Source organism: Cornus florida, unplaced genomic scaffold (assembly GCF_030987335.1).
Source record: "Cornus florida cultivar Cherokee Brave unplaced genomic scaffold, ASM3098733v1 CherokeeBrave_3.0.0_Hap2_Chr06, whole genome shotgun sequence".
In the NCBI taxonomy this organism is placed as follows: Eukaryota; Viridiplantae; Streptophyta; class Magnoliopsida; order Cornales; family Cornaceae; genus Cornus; species Cornus florida.
In genome coordinates this window covers 46,001,619-46,021,321 of record NW_026775576.1, presented here as the reverse complement: position 1 = coordinate 46,021,321, position 19,703 = coordinate 46,001,619, and the positions used below count along the sequence as shown (strand labels likewise).

Sequence of the window (19,703 nt, the reverse complement as noted above, 5' to 3'; positions counted from 1 at the left end):
TTTGGATTATTTAGGGGCTGTTTTGGACTATGGGAAGGTGGATCAAGTGAGGGCACATCAAGCAAAGACTTGTGAAGGGTCATATTTGGCACGGGAATTTTCGAAAAAATATCCTTTAAACTTTCAACATCCTCCTCACACTTATCAGGTGGTCGGGCTTAACATCTTAAGATAACTCAAGTGAAGGAATGGAAGAAGGTGCAAGCTCCCAAGAGAGAGATACATTTAATGTTTCCCAATAAGGAGAGTGAATGAGTGGAGGAATATCAAGCAACGAATTTACCTCCCAAATAGAATTGTCAACATCAAAATCCTCATAATTGAAATGAGCCAAGCAAACTTTTAGAGGATCCTCCATTGAAGAAAGTGTATCAAGCAAAGGATTCTTTGGGGGCTATTTTGGATTAGGGGAGACAATTTCTTCATCATTATTTTCCTTATTTTGAACCACAAATTCTTCATTTTTTTGTATGGCAACAATTTGATCTTCCACCACTATTTCTTCATTTTCACATATGGTAACCATTTGATCATTCTCATGATGAAAGTTACTAGGAGTAATCTTATCATTCATAGAATTTTCTTTTGGATTGGCCACAAGTTCAATTGGAAATTCTTCTTCCTCTTCATGATTTAGAACATTAACCCTATGTTGAATTTGGGCTATTTGGTCATCTAGCTCAACTCTAGATTGGGAATGAGAATAGGTAGTGGATTGCATACTAACAATGTCATTCAACATTTGCATGATGGAATCCATCATTTGCTTGTTGATAGACTCTATCATTTGTTTGTTGGCAACAATTAACTCATCCAATTGAGACGGTGGAAAAAGGGAAGAAGGCTGGAACTAATGATCATTGGGTTGAAAATTGGCGTGAAAATGTTGTCTATGAGATTGTGGGGCTGAATTTCCCATGTCATGTCACAAAAAGTTTTGATGATCTCCCCAACCCGAGTCATAACCATTGAAGTATGGATCATTACCCAGTTCAAAGAAATTTACATTTGGTTGCTCTAGATAAAAATCTGAAAATTGTCCCGGTGGAGGACAATCTCTTGTATGATGCGTATGACTAGAGCAAAATGTACAAAACTCATGTGGTGTGTAAAATTGAGTTGGAAGATAATTACCCTCCATCTAGGACTAATTCAGCCACTTGCATAGATACATTAAGATAAATTCACACAAAATATATACAACACAAAAATGAATGTAAAACTAGAACATCAAACACTTACCCGGAGTTCTTAAGATTTCAGATTTTCAGTTTTTCTTCAGCAAGTGTTGAGTTCCTAGGATCACACAAAAACACACAAAACACAAAAAGACAAGAACAAAAAATATATATAAATATACATAAAACAAAATATTCACAATCAAACAAAAGGTAATCTTTAAACCTCGATTACAAAACCATTTGCAATCCCTGGCAACGGCGCCAAAAATTGGTCGGTCGAAATATGTTTACCAATAATAATCAACACTTGTAATATCACAAATCATTGTAAAATAGGACTATCGTAAGGGTAAGTCGAACCATAGGGATTGCTAGTTTATGGCAACCAAGGTTGTAAAATCAGTTTTAGTTTGATGAAAGAGGTGTATAAGGTTTGATTTGTTTGTCACTTAGAACTAGGAATTAAGATGTGCATAAAAAAGTAATTGGACTGAATTTAAGATGAATTAAACTTATGTAGAGAGAGCTAGGGAAATGAATCCACCACAAACCATATAAACACTTGACTTGAAAACACTTTCTTTTGAAAATGTTCAACTTCACCTTCATAGGACGGGGATAATGAAATTTTCATTTGATCATATGAAGGTGAAGTTGAACATTTTCAATCCAACCCCTAATTCTATGGACAAGCATGAAAAAGTATATGTTGTTGAAAAATGTCTTGGAACTAAATTTGACAAAAATGAGTCTTTGCTTAGTGTTGAACAATCAATTGTTTTGCCTTCCAAAAAATTTTCAAAAGAAAGTGTTTTCAAGTCAAGTGTCAAAAGGGCATGGAAGCCTAAAGATTTTGTTGATCAAGGACCATCAATTCCATTTTAACCAAATCTAACAAGTTCTTTAGAGAATAGTTTGTTGGGTGGGGTTCAAAGCTCTTTTCACCCCATTAAGGAGGGGATGCACACTAAGATCTTTGATCCGGGCTAAAAGAGCCCAACGTCTTGCTAGAGACGTTAAACACTAGTGCTTCGTAAGGTTTTCCAACCCTATTCCTCCCTCATTTCTATTTTACTTTCTTTTCTTGCGTCGTCTAGATACAATCTGGGATTCTATATGTTGTTTAAGACTTTGATAGGGAATGCATGCTCTTTCATCTCCAAATTAGGCATTTAGTGCCTGTTCGATCGATCGCAAGAGATATTCGATTGATCGAACATCATCTTTGTATATTTTCATCTCTCTATTCTATCGTTTTCATCTCTCTCTTCTATCGTTCAGATTCTCTGCATATTTCATCTCTCTATCCACCGTTCGAACTCCTTCTTCGATCATTCCAAGTCTCCCTCGATCGATCTAGTTTTCCCTTGGATCGATCTCAGTTCTATACTTAGAAAATTTTTGAATCTCTGAAAATTTCATCTCTCTGTCTATCGCTCGAAGCTTTCTGCAAGTTTTTAGTTCTTGGATTGATCGAGTTCCGATCGATCATTCTTCGATCGATCTGAGTTTTTCCTTCCGTTGACTTTGACTTTTTCAAATTCAATTTTAAAAATAATAATAATAAAAATATATTTTTTTTCAACAATCCAAAAAAAAATTCAATTTTCAAAATTCAAAAATTTCAAAAATATTTTGTTGTTTTGTAGGTTCGATCGATCTGAGCACCTTCATGATAGTTTTTAAAAAATGACCCAAGAGTCATTTGGATTGTTCATTTCATCAATCCAACGCCCTCTCTCCCTCTCCCGACGCTTTCCTTCGTCTTCCCCATCTTCGGCGAGACTCCGACAAGGTCCCAAGCTCATCTTCTCCATCTCCGATCTCATCTCTCTTCTCTTTTCATCTCTCTTCTCGGATCTAGGTAAGTTCAAGCTTCCCTTTATAATTTTGATGTTGATTCATGTGTTCTCATGTTGCCATGTTTATATTTAAGCTTTCCATACTGATTTTGTTGCCATTTTTGGGTTTTGCAAGCATAAGTATATATATGTATATATGTGTATATATAGTTTTTATTTTTGAATTTGATTCGGGGGTCACGTGCCGTTTTAAGTGACCATTTGTGCATTATTGAGGTGTATAGGGGGTCACGAGTCTTGAAGTGACCATTAGAATGCGCCCCGTGTCTTCCATGTCACGAACGGGTGACTTTTCATTTCTCAGCAAATTCGATCGATCACACAAATGCCCTAATCGATCAGGACACGATCGATCCAATTCATGTCATGATCCATGCATGGATCGATCACATTTTTCTATGATCGTTCGAACTTCACTATTTTGCATATTGATGCCCCTGTACCCTCTCTTGTGTCTATGTTATTGTATCTATGCCCAATGCCTGTATTTTCCACATTGGTTGCATTCTGTTCTTGTCATACCTAGCATGTTTCACATTATTTGATCATTCACTGTTTATACTTGGCTGCATTACCACTTGCATAGATATATTCATGTGTTCTATTATATGTTGTCTATCTTGATATGACAAGCATGCTTCTATCTTTTGTGCTTTCAGTTCTGCATCTTATATATCATTTCCTGTTACTGACTACAATTGCAAGTGTTCTTTTTTTTTGCAAGCTATGACTAGGTTCAAGACCACGGCTAATCGGACCTATGACCGCCGAGTGAGGCAGCGGATAGAGGAGCCTGAGGAGCCAGCTCCTGCACAGTCCGAGCATTCCTCCTCTTCTTCCTTTCCATCTTCTTTATCTCAGGAGAGTGAGCCCACGCCACCTACTTCACCTGCTCCAGTGCCAACACCAGCACAGCCTGGTATTACCCGAGACAGGGTGGCATGGAGGTATGCACGCCTTTCAGTGGCGCATGATTCTATTTTTTATGAGGACTTCTTTGCTCGGTCGATCATGACCAAGTGGTCGTATGATGAGATCTACCGCCACCATCTTTCTCCTATCTTGGCACCAGTTGCCAATCTAATTTACCTAAGGCTTGTTCGATTGTTCTACCAGAACCTCCGGCCAACTCCAAGTAACTTGGCCGAGTTACGGACTACCATCGACGGGCATCTCATCCGCATTACTGTCGAGACATTAGCGACAGCTTCTCAGTGCCTACATGCCTGCCCTCCGGGCATTGATTATCCGATTTTACAGCGGCCTTCATTTGCAGATATGGCCACAACTGTTCATGGCACCATTACTGCCGCCGATACTTATGCCACTCGGATCTACTTGCCTGACAGCATGTAGTTCTTTGATTCGGTTTTATACCGAAATGTTTTTATGGCTAGGCACAAAATCCAGAGGTGGGCAGATTTCCTAACAGCTTTATATACCATCTATGCAGGGCATTGGTTCTCAGTTCCTACACTCTACTAGAGTGTCATGATGAAGCTATATACTAATTTTATCAGCAAGAGTAACCTAAAGCGGTCCAAGTTCCTTCCCTATGCCTATTTGATTACATAGCTCCTCCGGGACCAGAACTATCCTTTTGACCCGGAGGAAGACATTGAAATTGGGGCCTACCATTACAGGAAGAAGGACTAGAATAAGAGGTATAATGCTCTTATTAAGAGTCTAGAGGTAGAGGCAGCCCAGGCAGCGGAGGATGCGGCAGCTGAGGAGGAAGCAGAGGCAGCAGCAACAGCAGAGGCACCGGTGGCAGAGATAGCTCATATGGATATTGACCTGGAGCTAGTTCCTCCAATGGGGTCACCACATCACTCTTCGGAGCAGAGCCATCATTCGCAAAACCCAAACGAGCATCAGTCTCTTAATGACTCCAGATTGTTACGTTGGGATGATCCAGTCATTGCTGACACTCAAGCTCAGACAGACAGTTTAGGGGAGCGTATCCAGTCACTAGAGGATACAGTCGTCTCCCTCAGAGCAGATGTGACCACTCTCCGCACGGATGTCACGACAGCGCTGCAGGATATTTTTAGATATATCCGGGGTTCCCGCCCTGCCAGACCGTCATCCTCTGCCTGACCTCTCTCTCTCTTTATCTCATTTTTATGCTTATGTTTTTAGACTGATACTTTGATACTCTTATTCCATTTTTGTGGCTAGTCTGTTGGCCCGATTACTGTGAGGTACATTATATTGTTTTTATTTTTAGATATTATGGATGTTTTGATCTTCTATTGATATATCTGTTGATGATTGACTCTATTATCAGATGCATCCCAGTGACTTCAGTGAGAGAGTGCAGCCCATATTTTTCAGGACCATCCTTACCCTTCTGTCTCTTTCATTTACTTTCCTACTTGCACTTGCATGCCCACTTTGCACCATTATTATCCCATTTGTTATTTGATGAAGTTTTCTTCTAGTGCCATCTTTTCAGGACCACAGTGAATAATTTTGGGGGGGTTATACTACCCACTTCGGATACTTGTGCCCCGACTATTCATTGCCAAAGCTATACTGGTTTACTCTTTCATCTCTCTTTTGTTCTCTTTGCACATTGAGGAGATTGTGCCATTTAAGTTTGGGGGTAATGTGTGTTCTTTGCATTCAATTCAAGATTTTGAGCATGACTTGTGTATTTGAGAGATTTTCTATAATTGGTTCATGATTAGTTATGATTTTGATCTTTTGAGGACTATATTACTTAGAATTTAAAAATTGCTTGACTTGAGAGTTCAATACTTCTTGTATGCTTTGTGAATGTCATTTAGGAGTAAATTTTTCAAAAGATTGATATTATGCTTGCACTTGTGGTCCACATCACCTTGATTTTGTGATTGTTTTCAGATTCACTCTAGGATTCTACACTAGCACAGACACACACCAACATTCATTTGTGGGGTACATGCTTTGTTGATTATTGATTTAGTTATATCCCAATTGAGCTAGTAATGCATTGAAAGCTTTCATTCTTGACAAAGGTGGATAACAAACCCTTTTCACTAAGTAGCCGAGATTCTAGCCTCATCAAGTACTGAATTTCTCACACCGAAAGGTGGAGAGCCCAAACTCTAGGTTAATAACTTGATAAAAAATAATAATAATAATAAAATAAAAATGTTACAAAAACAAATAAAAAAGTGAGGACTTCTCCCAAAAGGTAAGAAGTGGAAAATAATTAAATGAAAGTTGTTTTGATTTCACTACAACAATTATGCTCTTCACCGACGCTCAAAAACGTTGGTGAAAAAAAAAAAAAAAAAAAAAAAAAACACTAATAATTCAATTACTATCACTTTACCCGCGTTCATAGAAAAGCGCTTCTTAAAAAAGCACTGGTAAAGACCCATTACCAGCGCTTCTTGAGGAGCACTGGTAACTACCCTATCCCAGGGCTTCTAAATGAGCGCCGGTAAATGGTCTATACCAATGCTTCTTGAGCGCTTCTTGAGGATCGCTCATAAATGCCTTTACCAACGCTTCTTAAGGAGCACTGATAAATATCTTTACCAACACTTCTTAAGAAGCGCTGGTAAAGCGTCGTTTTATATTCTTTTTTTTATTTTTTATTCTTTTTATTTTTACCTTTATTGCTATTTTTGGAAAAATATCTTTACCAAGTTAAAGCTGCTAAAATGTCATCCAATATAACACAAGTTGGCAACATAAAAATACCATCCAAATAGTTTTTACATAATACAACAACTTAAATTGCTGCAATATGAAAAATACCATCGAAATTGTCTACTAATAGATAAAGCTGGTAACTGTCAACCAAAACCCAAAAAATGTCAATCAAAAAGCCAAATGTCTACTAATACAACCACAAGTTAACCTGCCAATATGAAAATACCATCCAAATTGTCTAGATAAAACTATTAAATGTCACACAAAAAGAATTAAGAATTTTTGACAAATGTATAGTAGAAGTTTTTCAAAAAGAACCCATCCAAGGGGAAGGAAATTCAGAAAGCACAGCCACGACCCCATCTTCAGCTTCACCTTCAACAACTCTACTCTTCTTGCCCATTTGATTTGAATTACCCTACATTTTTTTATAAATTCATGAAGTGCACATTATAATAAATGAAAATTTAACATACAAGAGAAATTAAAGTTCATAACCTTAACTGAATTGGCATCATGGCTAGAAAATGAATTTTGGGATACTCTAGGAGCATTTAAAAAATCAGAACCCTTCAAAATAACAAAACAAAATACATGAAATCTTGGCATAAGTAAATGTATATTTAGTAAAGAGTAAAACTAATAATAAATATACCTCTCCACTACAATTTTGTTGTTGCATCTGCTTTAGCATAGCCACCTCCTATTGTAAATTTTCCAACTTGTCGTCATAGTTGGCTCGTAAATTTTCCAACTTGCCGTCATAGTTGGCTTGCATTTTTGAAATGGTCTCCTACAACTCTACACATGCAGCACGTGCCGCCTCCTCAAATTTTTTGGCATTATTAATCAATTCAGCTTTACTAAGAGAGGGCCCCAAAACATCGCTTGGTGTAGGCCCCAAGCCAAGCATCCACACACGACCAGTTCTCTCTTGTCCCCCCACAACGGAGAACAAATCATTGGAACTGCCAATAGGCGAGTCAAAATAACTTTTTTGAAGACCTTTTACACTTTCCTGCAAAAAATAATAATAATAATAATAATAATAATAATAATAATAATAATGAATGTATAGAAAATAAATTAAATAGAATGCTTCGTGTCCAACATTTCTAATTGTAAAATAAATTAACTATAGCAGCTAGAAAATTCATACTGAACTTTTGAAATAGGGAAGAATCTTAACATGATTTTTTTTCCTAAAGGAGAAACAAAATCACTAAGTTAAAACATACTGAAATTTTATTCTTTGACAAGTGAAATTCAGTTCCTTGAAGCAACAAAACTCATTAAAACCATTTCAATGTTTGTAAACAAAAACACAGAGAAAATAAGGGATTGTTAATTTTAACTACAATGATAAAAAATAAAAAAAATAAAAATAAAAATAAAAAAAGAGGGATGCAAAGGAGATCTTTCCAACTGTTTTTGTTGTTTTGCTTGTCCACTACCATAAAAATCGTGTCGTATATGCCATGCAATTTTAATACACTCATCAATGTTTCAAAATCAAGAAAGGGTGCCAAGTGCAATTTTAAAAGATGGTCAAACATTTCCAACTCACATAGTATTAAAGAGTATCTTTTCAATATTAAGTGAACATTTTTTAGACCATATGTGTGTGTGTGTGTGTGTGTGATATGTAATTCTAACATTTATAATTTGAACACATGAAACAGCAAAGAAGCACAATAAACCAGGTATTTGAGGATGACAAGCTAGGGGATGTGACTAGAGAAGCCAGAGACAGATTGAATGAGAGGCTAAGAGCACAGAGGAAATCTGAAACCAAAAGGTACATCAATATTGCAAATGTATATCTTAATCTTATGCTTCTATATATATGTGGCGCATGTCAGCAATGACATTATTATTATTTATTCTAACATACACCTTTACAGTTGATGATGCGAAATGAAACTAATTGATTAAGTACTTCCAAATTAATTTGTTTTTATATTTAAAAATCAGTATCTTTTCCAATAACTTCACTAAGCTTATCTACACTTAGCGTTGCTAAGAAAAAAGGATCATAAAGGGCAGCTGGCTTGTGAATTAAAAACTTATTATAAGCTCTGCTGAATATTGAATACTGTCTGATGAATACTGTCTGATTTTGACTTGGACTTCTGGGATACTCCTAAGATTCTCGCTGAGAAAATATAAGAATAGCATATGAGATCTGTAGTCTGCTTCGATTGCTAACTTGTTGATTTCTCTTCTGAGGTCTGCCGGAAGACTGAGTAAAGTTGCTGGAACTTCTACTCCTGTTTCGCTGGCTCTCTCTCTCAATGCTAACATTGATACTGGACTAAATCAATTTTTGCTTAATTAAATACATATATCAAAAGTAAAATTAAACAAAGCCGACAAAAAATATTTTTAACTTAAATGACACCCTTTCTACTTGTACTAAATGAGAAAGTACAAGTAGGCAAGGATTTGAGTGTGTTGAATTGATTGGAGTGAGTATAAGATAGTGAAAAATCTTACTCATGAAATGCTGTTATGAGGAGTCATAGATAGATGCTGCCAGAGAGAGGTGTGTTATTGGCAGAACTTAAGAGAACAGAGAAAAGAAATAGTTTCCAAACTGGCACATGGTTGCCAAATGAATGAGAGTGAGCAGAAACTGGCCTTTTTATATTCACTTATCTAAAACTGTGTGTTTCGATTCTCTTACCTGTCATTCTATTTTTATTTTTCTTAACAACAAGACAACTCTTTTGAATCCAAGGTAGGAGGTTTGATTCTGTTGTTATTAAAATATACTTATTCCAATGCATGGCAAAAAGTAGATAAGCCCCTTCTTCACCAAATTTGGAGTATAGAGAGAGACCTTGGAAGCATGACAGCACATGACATGAAGTGGGGATTCAAGATGACCAGTCAAAATCATAATTATAATGATTAAGGGTTAGTTCTTGAAAGAGGGTCTTCATGGTTTTTCATTTTCTATATGCATACATATATATATATACATATATATATATATGTATGTATATATATATATGTATGTATATATATATATATATGTATGTATATACTTTTGAATGCAATAGCATGTTAGGATTTAACTTTTTTGACTTTCCCCCTAAGATATTGAAGAATAGGAAAGAGTAGGAGAAGAATCTAGGGGGGAATAGTTGCAGAAAATTCTGAGCAAACTTAGATATGGTCCCAAGTCTCAATCTTCTTCGGCACCATGGGTCCAAGGAAAGAAAAAAACTTAGATATAAATAACCAGCAAACATCAGATATTTTGTTTTAATGGAAAAAAAAAAAAAAAAAAAAAAAAAAAAAAAAAAAAAAAAAAGTGGGGCAAGATGACATGAACCCTAAATTGGCACAAATTTCATGATCTAAGAAGATTATCACAACTAGTTACAACTGAGGCAACCGTTGCTTCTCAACCGTTGGATGGTCTGGGGACACGGTAAGGATTCAAACTATATATCCAATGGCTGAGAGACGACGATCATGCAAGTCACAATTGTCACTATATATTATTAACTACAGTTTGAAGGAGTGATTAACATTGAAGAAGGAAATGAACAAAAAATTCAAAAAAATAAATAAATAAAGAAGAATCAACTTATCTCTCAGGTCTAATTTAAAACTAACAGTAATGTGTAGAGAAGAATCAACTCCTAACCTTTAGGCGGTCTAACACTATGATTATCATCAGTTCCAACCTTAAAAATGAATCAACATTTTTGTAAATAGGCAGCTGGTTTTCTATTTATCTTGTCTTGGACTCTTATTTTTAATGTAGGGCATTATACATTTCGAGGGAATGACTATTACCTTTTGTAAAAATCTTTTTTCTTTCTCAAGAGTCTTCCTTGAGATTTTTGGAAATTGAAAGCATGATCCCTCAAGCAACATATAGAGATTTGTGGCACAGATAGTGTTTGTCTCCCACATAATGCCCCTTTCCATTTGGCAATGCAAGAATTTTATAAACATGTTGGGTTCAGATATTTCAGTTTATGAAATTAATTAGTTCTTAGTCACTAAACGACCATGCATGCACAATGCAAATTAACACAAACAACAAACAACAAATAGCAAATACTTCTCCTCCACAACACAAATCAATCAACAAGAAACCTCCACAAATTAACACAAACAACAAACAACAAATAGCAAATACTTCTCCTCCACAACACAAATCAATCAACAAGAAGCCTCCCCATACAATGATCCCATACTCCCATGCTTTTCAACAAATACAAGAAAGTAAATTGCCTCCACACGGGCCGATGATAAACAATGAAATTAAAATGCCTCCACACGGGCCGATGATTTAAAAATTGGTCACTTCAAGGCAAGTGACCCCCTAATACACCGCAAAGAGTTTAAAAATTGGTCACTTCAAGGCATGTGACCCCCTTTTTGCAAATTGGAAGCATGAAAACTTACAATCATCTCTAAAGCAGCAGCATCAGTAGCATTGCCATCCTTATTTATATGTGTGCGAATGAATAAATCTACACGAGAAAGCTGAATACCTTCTTTTTCCTCAATCTATAAAAGAAACATAAGACATTGTGATAAATATTATTTACCACTAACATTTATAATCATTCAACGGCATAAGAATTGAAATAATTTATATTGCCAAAACTTCAACTAACCTCGGCAAAAACACATGCAAAGCTTTTTGTCCCTGTAATATGCAACATTATCTGCTTCCCACGACGTTCTTTGTTTTTTTCGCTGACCTCCTACAAAAAGTGAGAAAAAGTAAACATTCTTTGAATAAAGAACATTCCACCTAAAATAATGACTAAAAGCAGGTAAATTATAAATTCAACTCATTGACTTTAAACAAAATTGGTAGATGGAGGATTACCTTCGCCATAGGCATACCCCAATGCCTAACCAAAAATTCCCAATGCTCCTTCTCAACATCAGGTGGTGGGTTTGCCAATCTTTCTGCATTTGTATCCCGAACAGAGTAATATTCACTTTTTAATTCACACTTGTACCCCCTCCATTTTGTTCTGATAGAGGATAATGTCCACTGTTTTGACATGATTCCCACATCATGCTTTCCCTGAAAATGTGATAATTGCTGCATGTTAATCCACTTTTTTCCATCAAAATTATTTTAATGTCATTGAAGGGTTTTACCTTTACAATGTTCCATATGTCCTCTTTAAGCCGTTTAGGCATCTCCTACCAAGTTTTGTAGCACAAAGGAGCTAATCTAGCACTCCGGGCAAGTGTTCCCAAATAATTAGTATATGTACCACTTCCAGGCCGATCGGCTATCCAAACTTATTAACCCTAAACAAAAATTAACAATTGTAGATGTTTAATACAAAAATAAAGATAGAAATCATTTTTTCTCCTTCATATTGAATATAGTCTAATTATGTAAACTATATAAGATGATCTCCATATATATGTACCTTAATGGTATTAAGGTTGTCGCGTTTACGACATTCTTGCGTCGTGTCGGGCCCCGTCTCTTCTTCGCCAGTGGTTGGGATGATTTTGAAGTTGAAGCTTCGGTATTTTCTTCACTCACTTTTTCCACTTCACTAACCGTTCGTTTCATTGTCAGTTTATTATTTATCCTTCTTGCAGAAGCAAACAAAAAAGTGAGAATTGATTTAAGAGAATGCAATGAAATTGTTAAAAAAAGGCGGTGCACAATCTAGGTAAAACTAATAAAAAGAAATAACAAATACCTCAAAACTTTAGGGTGTTTTTGGTTGTCCAATGGAAATTATATAAAAACATTCTGTTTTGGTAATGTAATACTGAGACATGGTTGTTATGACCAATAAAAGATTCAAACTAGATCATTTAGTAAAATCCTTGATTGCACTTATACAATAATGTGCCAAGAATAGATCAAAACATATTAAAAATATATAAGCACACAAAAAAACTAAATAAGTTTTCATGGGAAGCATACATGTGCATGCTACAAAATATGATACTGAAGATGAAATATTACATGTGCATGATACAAAATATGATACTGCAATATTATTGTCAAAGCTGCATATATATATATATATAATCAATCAGAGCTTATAATATCCAAAAAACACATTTGACATCCAAAAAAGACGTTTCACATCCATTGAGTAGTAGATATGGAATCATCCTAAATCTCATCTTCATCAACATCATCATCATCATCTTCATCAACATTATCATCTTCTTCTATAGTTGTTCCAAGCAAATCAGCTCTTGTCCAAAACGTGCTATCATCAAGTACATCCAAGTTGTTATCCACATGTTGTGCATGAAATGGCTCCAGAACTTGATTCAATATCATGCTCTGGCATTTCATAAAGGTTCGCGGTTTTGCGCCAATAACCACTTTCCACTCATTGTCAATGGGATCATCAACATAGAATACTTGTTCAGCTTGAGATGCTAGAATGAAAGGCTCATCTGTTCCCAACGATCGTGACGAATTAACAAGCTTAAATTGAAAATCATCCTCCTTTATTCCTCTACCCTTTGAAAAGACATCAAACCAATCACACTTAAACAATACCACCTTCAATGATATCAGTCAACACACCATAGTACTAAATATCTTCTGTAACGGGATTTTGATCGGTGGCTCTTGCATAACTAGATGTCACTGCCTTTATGACAATTCCACTGTTCTGAGTCTTTCTCTGTCTCTCAACTTCTCTAACATGAAACTTCAAACCATTGATCACAAACCTCTTAAACCGTTTTGTGACAGGGTTTGGACCTTGTACTAGCCACCTCAGCTCATTAGGAATTGGATCCTCATTATCTCACAACTGTATTCATAAAGATATAACTTATATAATAAAGTAATTTTTCATAAATCTATAATACACTAACACATACACAAAAGTTAAATACTTACACGTTCATTAAACCATTTGTGAAATAAATCATGAGACATCTTCTCTAATTGTCTTGGTTTTAAATAGCGCTGCCTCATCTTAAGAAATCTCTTATGTTTTCTGCATTGTGAAAATATAATGTTAAACATATTGTCTATTAAACTAAATGAAGTTTGACACGAATATAATCATGTAATATATTGGGAAACTTAATCTTACTCAATGAATGGTTCTGTTCCATTATAATTGAACAAAACATACCGATGAGCTTGCACCAAAGTTATCTCATCTAGATTAATGAACTCTTGTTTTCCCAAAGCATGACCTTGTGCACCACAATCATTCACTTCCTCTCCATCAAACACATTATCAGAATTCCTTTGGGACCTATCGAATCTCGTCTCAATATTTGTCAGATAACGTGAACAAAAAGTCAAGCATTCTTCCGCTAAATAACCTTCTGCTATTGAACCCTCGGGATGACTTATATTTCGCACGTAATTTTTCAGAGTCATAAGGTACCTAAATATAAAAAATGAAATTTAATAATATTAGAATTATTGAAAAATAAACATAAACTATACATGAAAATCCATTAAAAATCTTGACATCTCACTTGGATACATCCAACGATATTGCACTGGTCCTGCAATCCTTGCCTCGTGAGCCAAGAGAACAGATAAATGTACCATTATGGTGAAGAAGGCAGGTGGGAATATCATTTCGAACTGATAGTATTAAAACAATCCGGTGTTCCAATTTATCTAAGTTTTCAGGCCGAAGAGTCTTTGAACACTGCTCTCAATAAAAGTTACTGAGCTCGACAAATACTGAGCAAACATTCTTTGGCAATCCTACGAATGGCTATGGCTAGAAGTTGTTGCATCAAGATATGACAATCATGACTCTTCAACCCACTAATTATACGCTCTTTCAATTTCACACAACGTGAAATGTTAGATGCATACTCATCTGGAACTTTAACATTTTTCAACACTCGACATAATGTGCTCTTTTCAAGTGAAGATAACGTGAAACTTGCAGGAGGCAAATAAAATTTGTTTGAACCACGTTCTTGTGGGTGAAGTGAAGGCCTTACTCCCATATCCGGTAGGTCAAGTCTCGCTTTTAATCCATCCTTCCCTTTCCGCTCATTCATCAATGTGTAAAGTATATTGTCACATATATTTTTTTTCAATATGTATCACATCTAGATTATGACGCAGAAGATTATACTTCCAATATGGTAATTGAAAGAATATACTCTTCTTTCTCCAATTGTGCATCGTATCTTCATTCATTGTATGCACACTCTTTCCAAATGGTGGAAATTCAAGGCCCTTTAATTCATGTAACACTTGTGTTCCAGATAACATAGGCGGTGCACACCTTACCTCTTCAATGCAGTCAAATGCTGATTTACAATGCCTATATTTATGATCTTTTGAAAGAAAACAACGATGCCCATCATAACATATTTTCTTGATATTTTTTAAGTAATGAGAGCAAGTGTCTTTGTTACAAGTAGGACAAGCCAAATACCCTTTTGTACTCCAACAGGATACCATTCCATAACCAGGAAAGTCAGAAAGAGTCCAAAACAATGCTGCATGCATGCAGAACATCTCATTTCTTGAAGCATCATAAGTTTCCACCCCATCAACCCACAACTCTTTTAATTCCTCTATCAAAGGCTGCAAATAGACATCAATATCATTTTCAGGTCCCTTAGGGCCAGGTATCAAGGTTGATAGAATAAAATATGGTTGTTTCATGCACATCCATGAGGGTAAGTTATACACGAGTATCAAAACAGGCCATGTACTGTATGCAACACTCATGGTCTTGAATGGGTTGAACCCATCAATTGCTAATGCAAGCCTGACATTCCGAGGATCACTAGAAAATGTTGGGTATCTTTTATCAAAGCTATCCCATGCTGGGGAGTCAGCAGGATGTCTCATTAATCCATCTTTGATTCGCTCTTCTGCATGCCATCTCATAGAAGAAGCTGTCTTACTTGACATGAACAATCTTTGGAGTTTTGGCTTCAAAGGAAAATATCATATAACTTTAGCAGGAATTTGTTTATTTGTTGATGAGGATGATGTACTCGTATTGCCCTCAGTTTCTGAATCAAAAACTTTCCACCTTGATTTGCCACAATTATGACACATTTCATCATTAGAGTGCTCCTTCCAATACAACATACAATCAGAGGGACATGCATGAATCTTATCATATTTAAGACCCAGGTCACCAATCATCTTCTTTATTTCATTGAAGGTTTTTGGTAATGTCTCGCCATCTGGTAATCCATCTTTTATCACTTTTAACAGATCAGTGAATGATTTGTCACTCTAATTATATCTAGTCTTCACTAAATATAGCTTCACTACGTAAGATAACTTTGAAAACTTTTTACACCCAGGATATAACTCTTGGTTTGCATCTTCCAATAGCCTATAAAATTTATCTAACTTTTCATTTGACACCCTTCGATGCTGATCATTTTCTCCGTTGGTCTCTTCCCTCCCTTCAGTTGGAACACCAAAACCCAAAACCCTCGTGTAAGAGTCCATGCATATCATCATTTTTGTTTGCATTGATATCCTCATGTGTTGTGTGTACATCAGTTTACCGAGAAGATGACGGCACTTCTTCCCCGTGATAAAACCAAGTTGTGTATGACTGAATAAACTTATTGCATACCAAATCATCTCTCACCTCAGAATGTATTTTTTTTATACAATTGCCACAATCAGTACAAGGACAATATATACGCCCATCCTTCCCAACTCGCTCAAATGAGATATCTAGAAACTCTTCAACTCCACGCAAATATGCTGAACTTAACCTATTTGCATGGTAATGCATATAAAAAATTAAATTGAGTAAATTGTAGTTATTAGATTAAGTAACCTAATCAAACTACAATCTGAAGTACCTTGACTAAGTTATCCAACTTCTATCCATGATATTACATCAAGTACGCTAAATAAAATATACAGCAAGATGATATGCCAAAGTTGATTTCCCTATCATGCAACAAGTAGAATATATTGATCAACAAATGCAACTCAAAAGGAATAAATTTTAAATGAATAGATAAAAAAGTAAAAAGCAGGAAAAGCAATCATCAATACCGTCAAAGAATGCAAGCCAATCAAATGCGAGTTATCCCCTTCTTGATTGCTAATGCAAAGGAAACCGGGACGAAGGCTAAATTATAGTGGGTCACACTGTCAGCAATAGCAAGCTCAATGTCTTGTAGCATACAAAAACAAAAAATTTAGTTCAAGTAGAAAGCTAACAAGAGACCAAAATTGTATTTGACAAAAAAAAAAAAAAAAAAAAAAAAAAAAGAGGAAACCAAAATTGTGTGTGATAGAGCTTCATTGCATGCTTCTTTAGATTTAGCTCATTTTTAATGTTCTTATATAGATAATCTTCCCCCTAATACACCGCAAAGAGCTTCATTTGTTTGCCACCTATCAAATGAGGCAAACAAATGCAGTAATAATTAAAAGATATATAATTATACAAATAATAAATATAATTATTAGGTAATTATATTTATTATTTGTATAATCATAACTAAAGGCTACATTTAGTTACCAATCAGGTTCAAATGCCAAGGAGCTTCAAAAGGAAGCAAAAATAAAAAATAAAAATAAACAACAAAAAATTTGATACATCCAATCTGATGAGGAAAGATACAACGGGCATACTAAGTCATTTGGCATATCCAATCAATCCACACACACTATTGGCATATCCAACCAATCCACACACACTATTCAAGTTGATGATAGGTTGCTCTTACACCACCAAAGATGAAACAATTAGGTGTCATGCAGTTGACTACATTGAAATCCTTAGGCTTTTAGGTTGTTCTTAGTTCAAGAACTCGTACTGTTCATAATAGTACCAATCATTACTATAATCAAGGACAACAAAGATGATGATCCTATGGAAATTTTATTCAATTATCTCACTGTTTAATTGGATTACCTAATTAAGCCCATTCTCCGAGTCCGGGTAACAAAATGAGATTAAAATAGTATTTAACAAAGTAACACACTACTTATCCAAATGATGATAATACTAGTAATAAAATTGCTAACACAACTTCAATGTGGAAATTCATTTGACACTAGAATGGAGAACATACAAAAATGTGAGGCCTTTAGGTTTGCAACAGGTCTAGGAATCTGTCCGGACAACTTGTTTTTGCTGAGCCGCCTGAAAACTTGTTATGGCAAAAAAATTAAAACCCAAACAACTAAAGCAAGCTGAGTGTTAAACCAATACGAGTAACAGTTGAAATGTAAGTCACACTCACAAGTAACTTAAATGTGTCAGGTAACCCAAAGAGCTTGGAATTTCACCAACGAACTGATTACCCGAAAGGTCAAGAGTTTGGATTTCTGAAAGCTTCCCAATCTCAGCTGGGATTGGACCAGACAACTGATTGTTCTGCAATAACCTGAAGGAATATCAAGGGAGATGGAACCCGTTAAGGGTTAGATAGAGGAAGTTTTACAAGCCAATAATTTGGACTATCGAATTGTATTTCTATTTTTAGTCAAGCAAGCAGATAAATAAATAAAGAGTTTTACAAGCCAATAATTTGGACTATCGAATTGTATTTCTATTTTTGGTCAAGCAAGCAGATAAATAAATAAATAAATTATATTTCTGGGTCCACTATTGACCGCAACCATGAATGGTTTCTGCCTTTCCCTTCACTTAACTACTTCTTTGCTTCCTTTATGAACCAAATAGGAATCTGCTTCTACAGATTCTGAAGTACCATTTGGCTCTTTGTTATTTTTTTACTCAAGTTTCTTCTTTGCTTGCAGAGCACTTGCAAAGCATAATTGTGCCATATTACAATCACAATTTGCAACACTGCCCATAAAAAAGTATCATTGTTTTGTATCAGCACATAAATTTGCATAGGCAAAAATACACATGTAATATCTATATCCATATATTTATACAATCAAACCAATTATATGACACACCACACACTCATCAATGTGGATAAAAAAGGATTTTTGTCATAACAAAGGGTATTATAAATATTTCAGGACAGCAAATATCTCCGTCAATTCTGTAATGGTCGTCAGCAAACGGCAAGAGGTGGTTTAATGCGAATTGTACAAAAATGAAAGTTCAATGAGCAATTTATGAAATCGTAAAAGTTGAGGTAACAATTTGAATCTGTAATTACCACGACATTGTTCCATTCTGTTTTCTTGAAATTCACAAACAAGATTAACAATCAGTGGCTAAGAAATATAATTAAGTACTTAATTGAATGTTTGAACTTGCTCCAAATTGTTCTACAATGCAAACCAATATCCCTCCTTTTGGTAGGAAAAAAGAAGACTAAGAAGACAATCACATAGACCACTGAACTTAATACATTAATCAATGGTTGTACTGAGATTTTAAAGTTAATGAAAAAGAAAAAAAGTGTGTTTTCTTTCTATGTCTCATAAAAGTCAATAAAACAAATTTCTTCCAAATATAAACGAAACCCAACAACACTATAACTGAGAGAATGCATAAGCTGACTTAAAGATAAGTAAACCCTAATTTGGTAGTATAGAAAAGAAATAAATATAAAATACTAGAGATTGAAGAGACCAGGGAAAGAGATTCTTTATCTCTTCTTCTTCTTTTACCGTCAAAACAACTCTTGGCTGGCGTTGGTTTCTGATTAAAATTCTGGTTTTGGAACGCTGACTGATGGAAGGAGAGAGAGCTGTGATGACCGGTGATGGAAGGAGAGAGAGCTGTGATGGAAAACAAACGGATTACAAGATTTTTGTAATGACTGGTGATGGAAGGAGAGAGAGCGTTAGGGCTTGCAAAATGAAATGGGAAAGTGGAATACAGTGTTAATTGGCCCCAAAAAAAACAACGTAGTTTAGGGCCCAAATATTCTATATACATAAATCAGCGGAGGGAAAAAAATGGAGGGAAGGGAAAAAGCAGAGGAATGGAAGGGCTATTACCAGCGCTCTAAACTATTACACTTATACCAACGCTCTTTTAAGAGCGCTAGTACTATTTCACCTATACTAGAGCGCTAGTAATATTACAGCTATACCAGTGTTCTAGCGTTCTTTAGGGTAAAACCC

The 19,703-nt window shown here is 35.4% G+C and overlaps 1 protein-coding gene across 5 annotated transcripts; it reads right to left on the bottom strand.

The window, feature by feature from the left end:
- Positions 1-6,894: 6,894 nt before the first annotated feature.
- On the bottom strand, positions 6,895-12,541 carry LOC132311423 (uncharacterized). Of its 5 annotated transcripts, none has more exons than XM_059809322.1 (8): positions 12,115-12,311; positions 11,834-11,989; positions 11,553-11,756; positions 11,335-11,424; positions 11,120-11,224; positions 7,347-7,709; positions 7,190-7,261; positions 6,895-7,109 (listed from the first exon to the last, which is right to left on the bottom strand). In XM_059809322.1, exons 2-6 carry the CDS (start codon positions 11,873-11,875, stop codon positions 7,485-7,487), a joined length of 666 nt encoding a protein of 221 aa, XP_059665305.1. In that variant the 5' UTR covers positions 11,876-11,989; positions 12,115-12,311; the 3' UTR covers positions 6,895-7,109; positions 7,190-7,261; positions 7,347-7,484. The 5 variants fall into 5 exon arrangements, with proteins under 5 accessions (XP_059665305.1, XP_059665307.1, XP_059665308.1 ...); XM_059809324.1 differs by having other exon boundaries at positions 7,196-7,261; XM_059809325.1 differs by having other exon boundaries at positions 6,895-7,261; positions 11,335-11,421; positions 12,115-12,541.
- Positions 12,542-19,703: the final 7,162 nt, after the last annotated feature.

What these genes read in the sequence shown, in the direction of transcription:
- LOC132311423 (XM_059809321.1), bottom strand. Translation starts at nt 11,875, where the DNA reads ATGCCTAAACGGCTTAAAGAGGACATATGGAACATTGTAAAG. An exon ending in GGGGTATGCCTATGGCGAAG is followed by an intron (nt 11,425 to 11,552) that starts GTAATCCTCCAT and finishes CACTTTTTGTAG; the next exon opens with GAGGTCAGCGAAAAAAACAA. An exon ending in TTGCATGTGTTTTTGCCGAG is followed by an intron (nt 11,225 to 11,334) that starts GTTAGTTGAAGT and finishes TTTCTTTTATAG; the next exon opens with ATTGAGGAAAAAGAAGGTAT.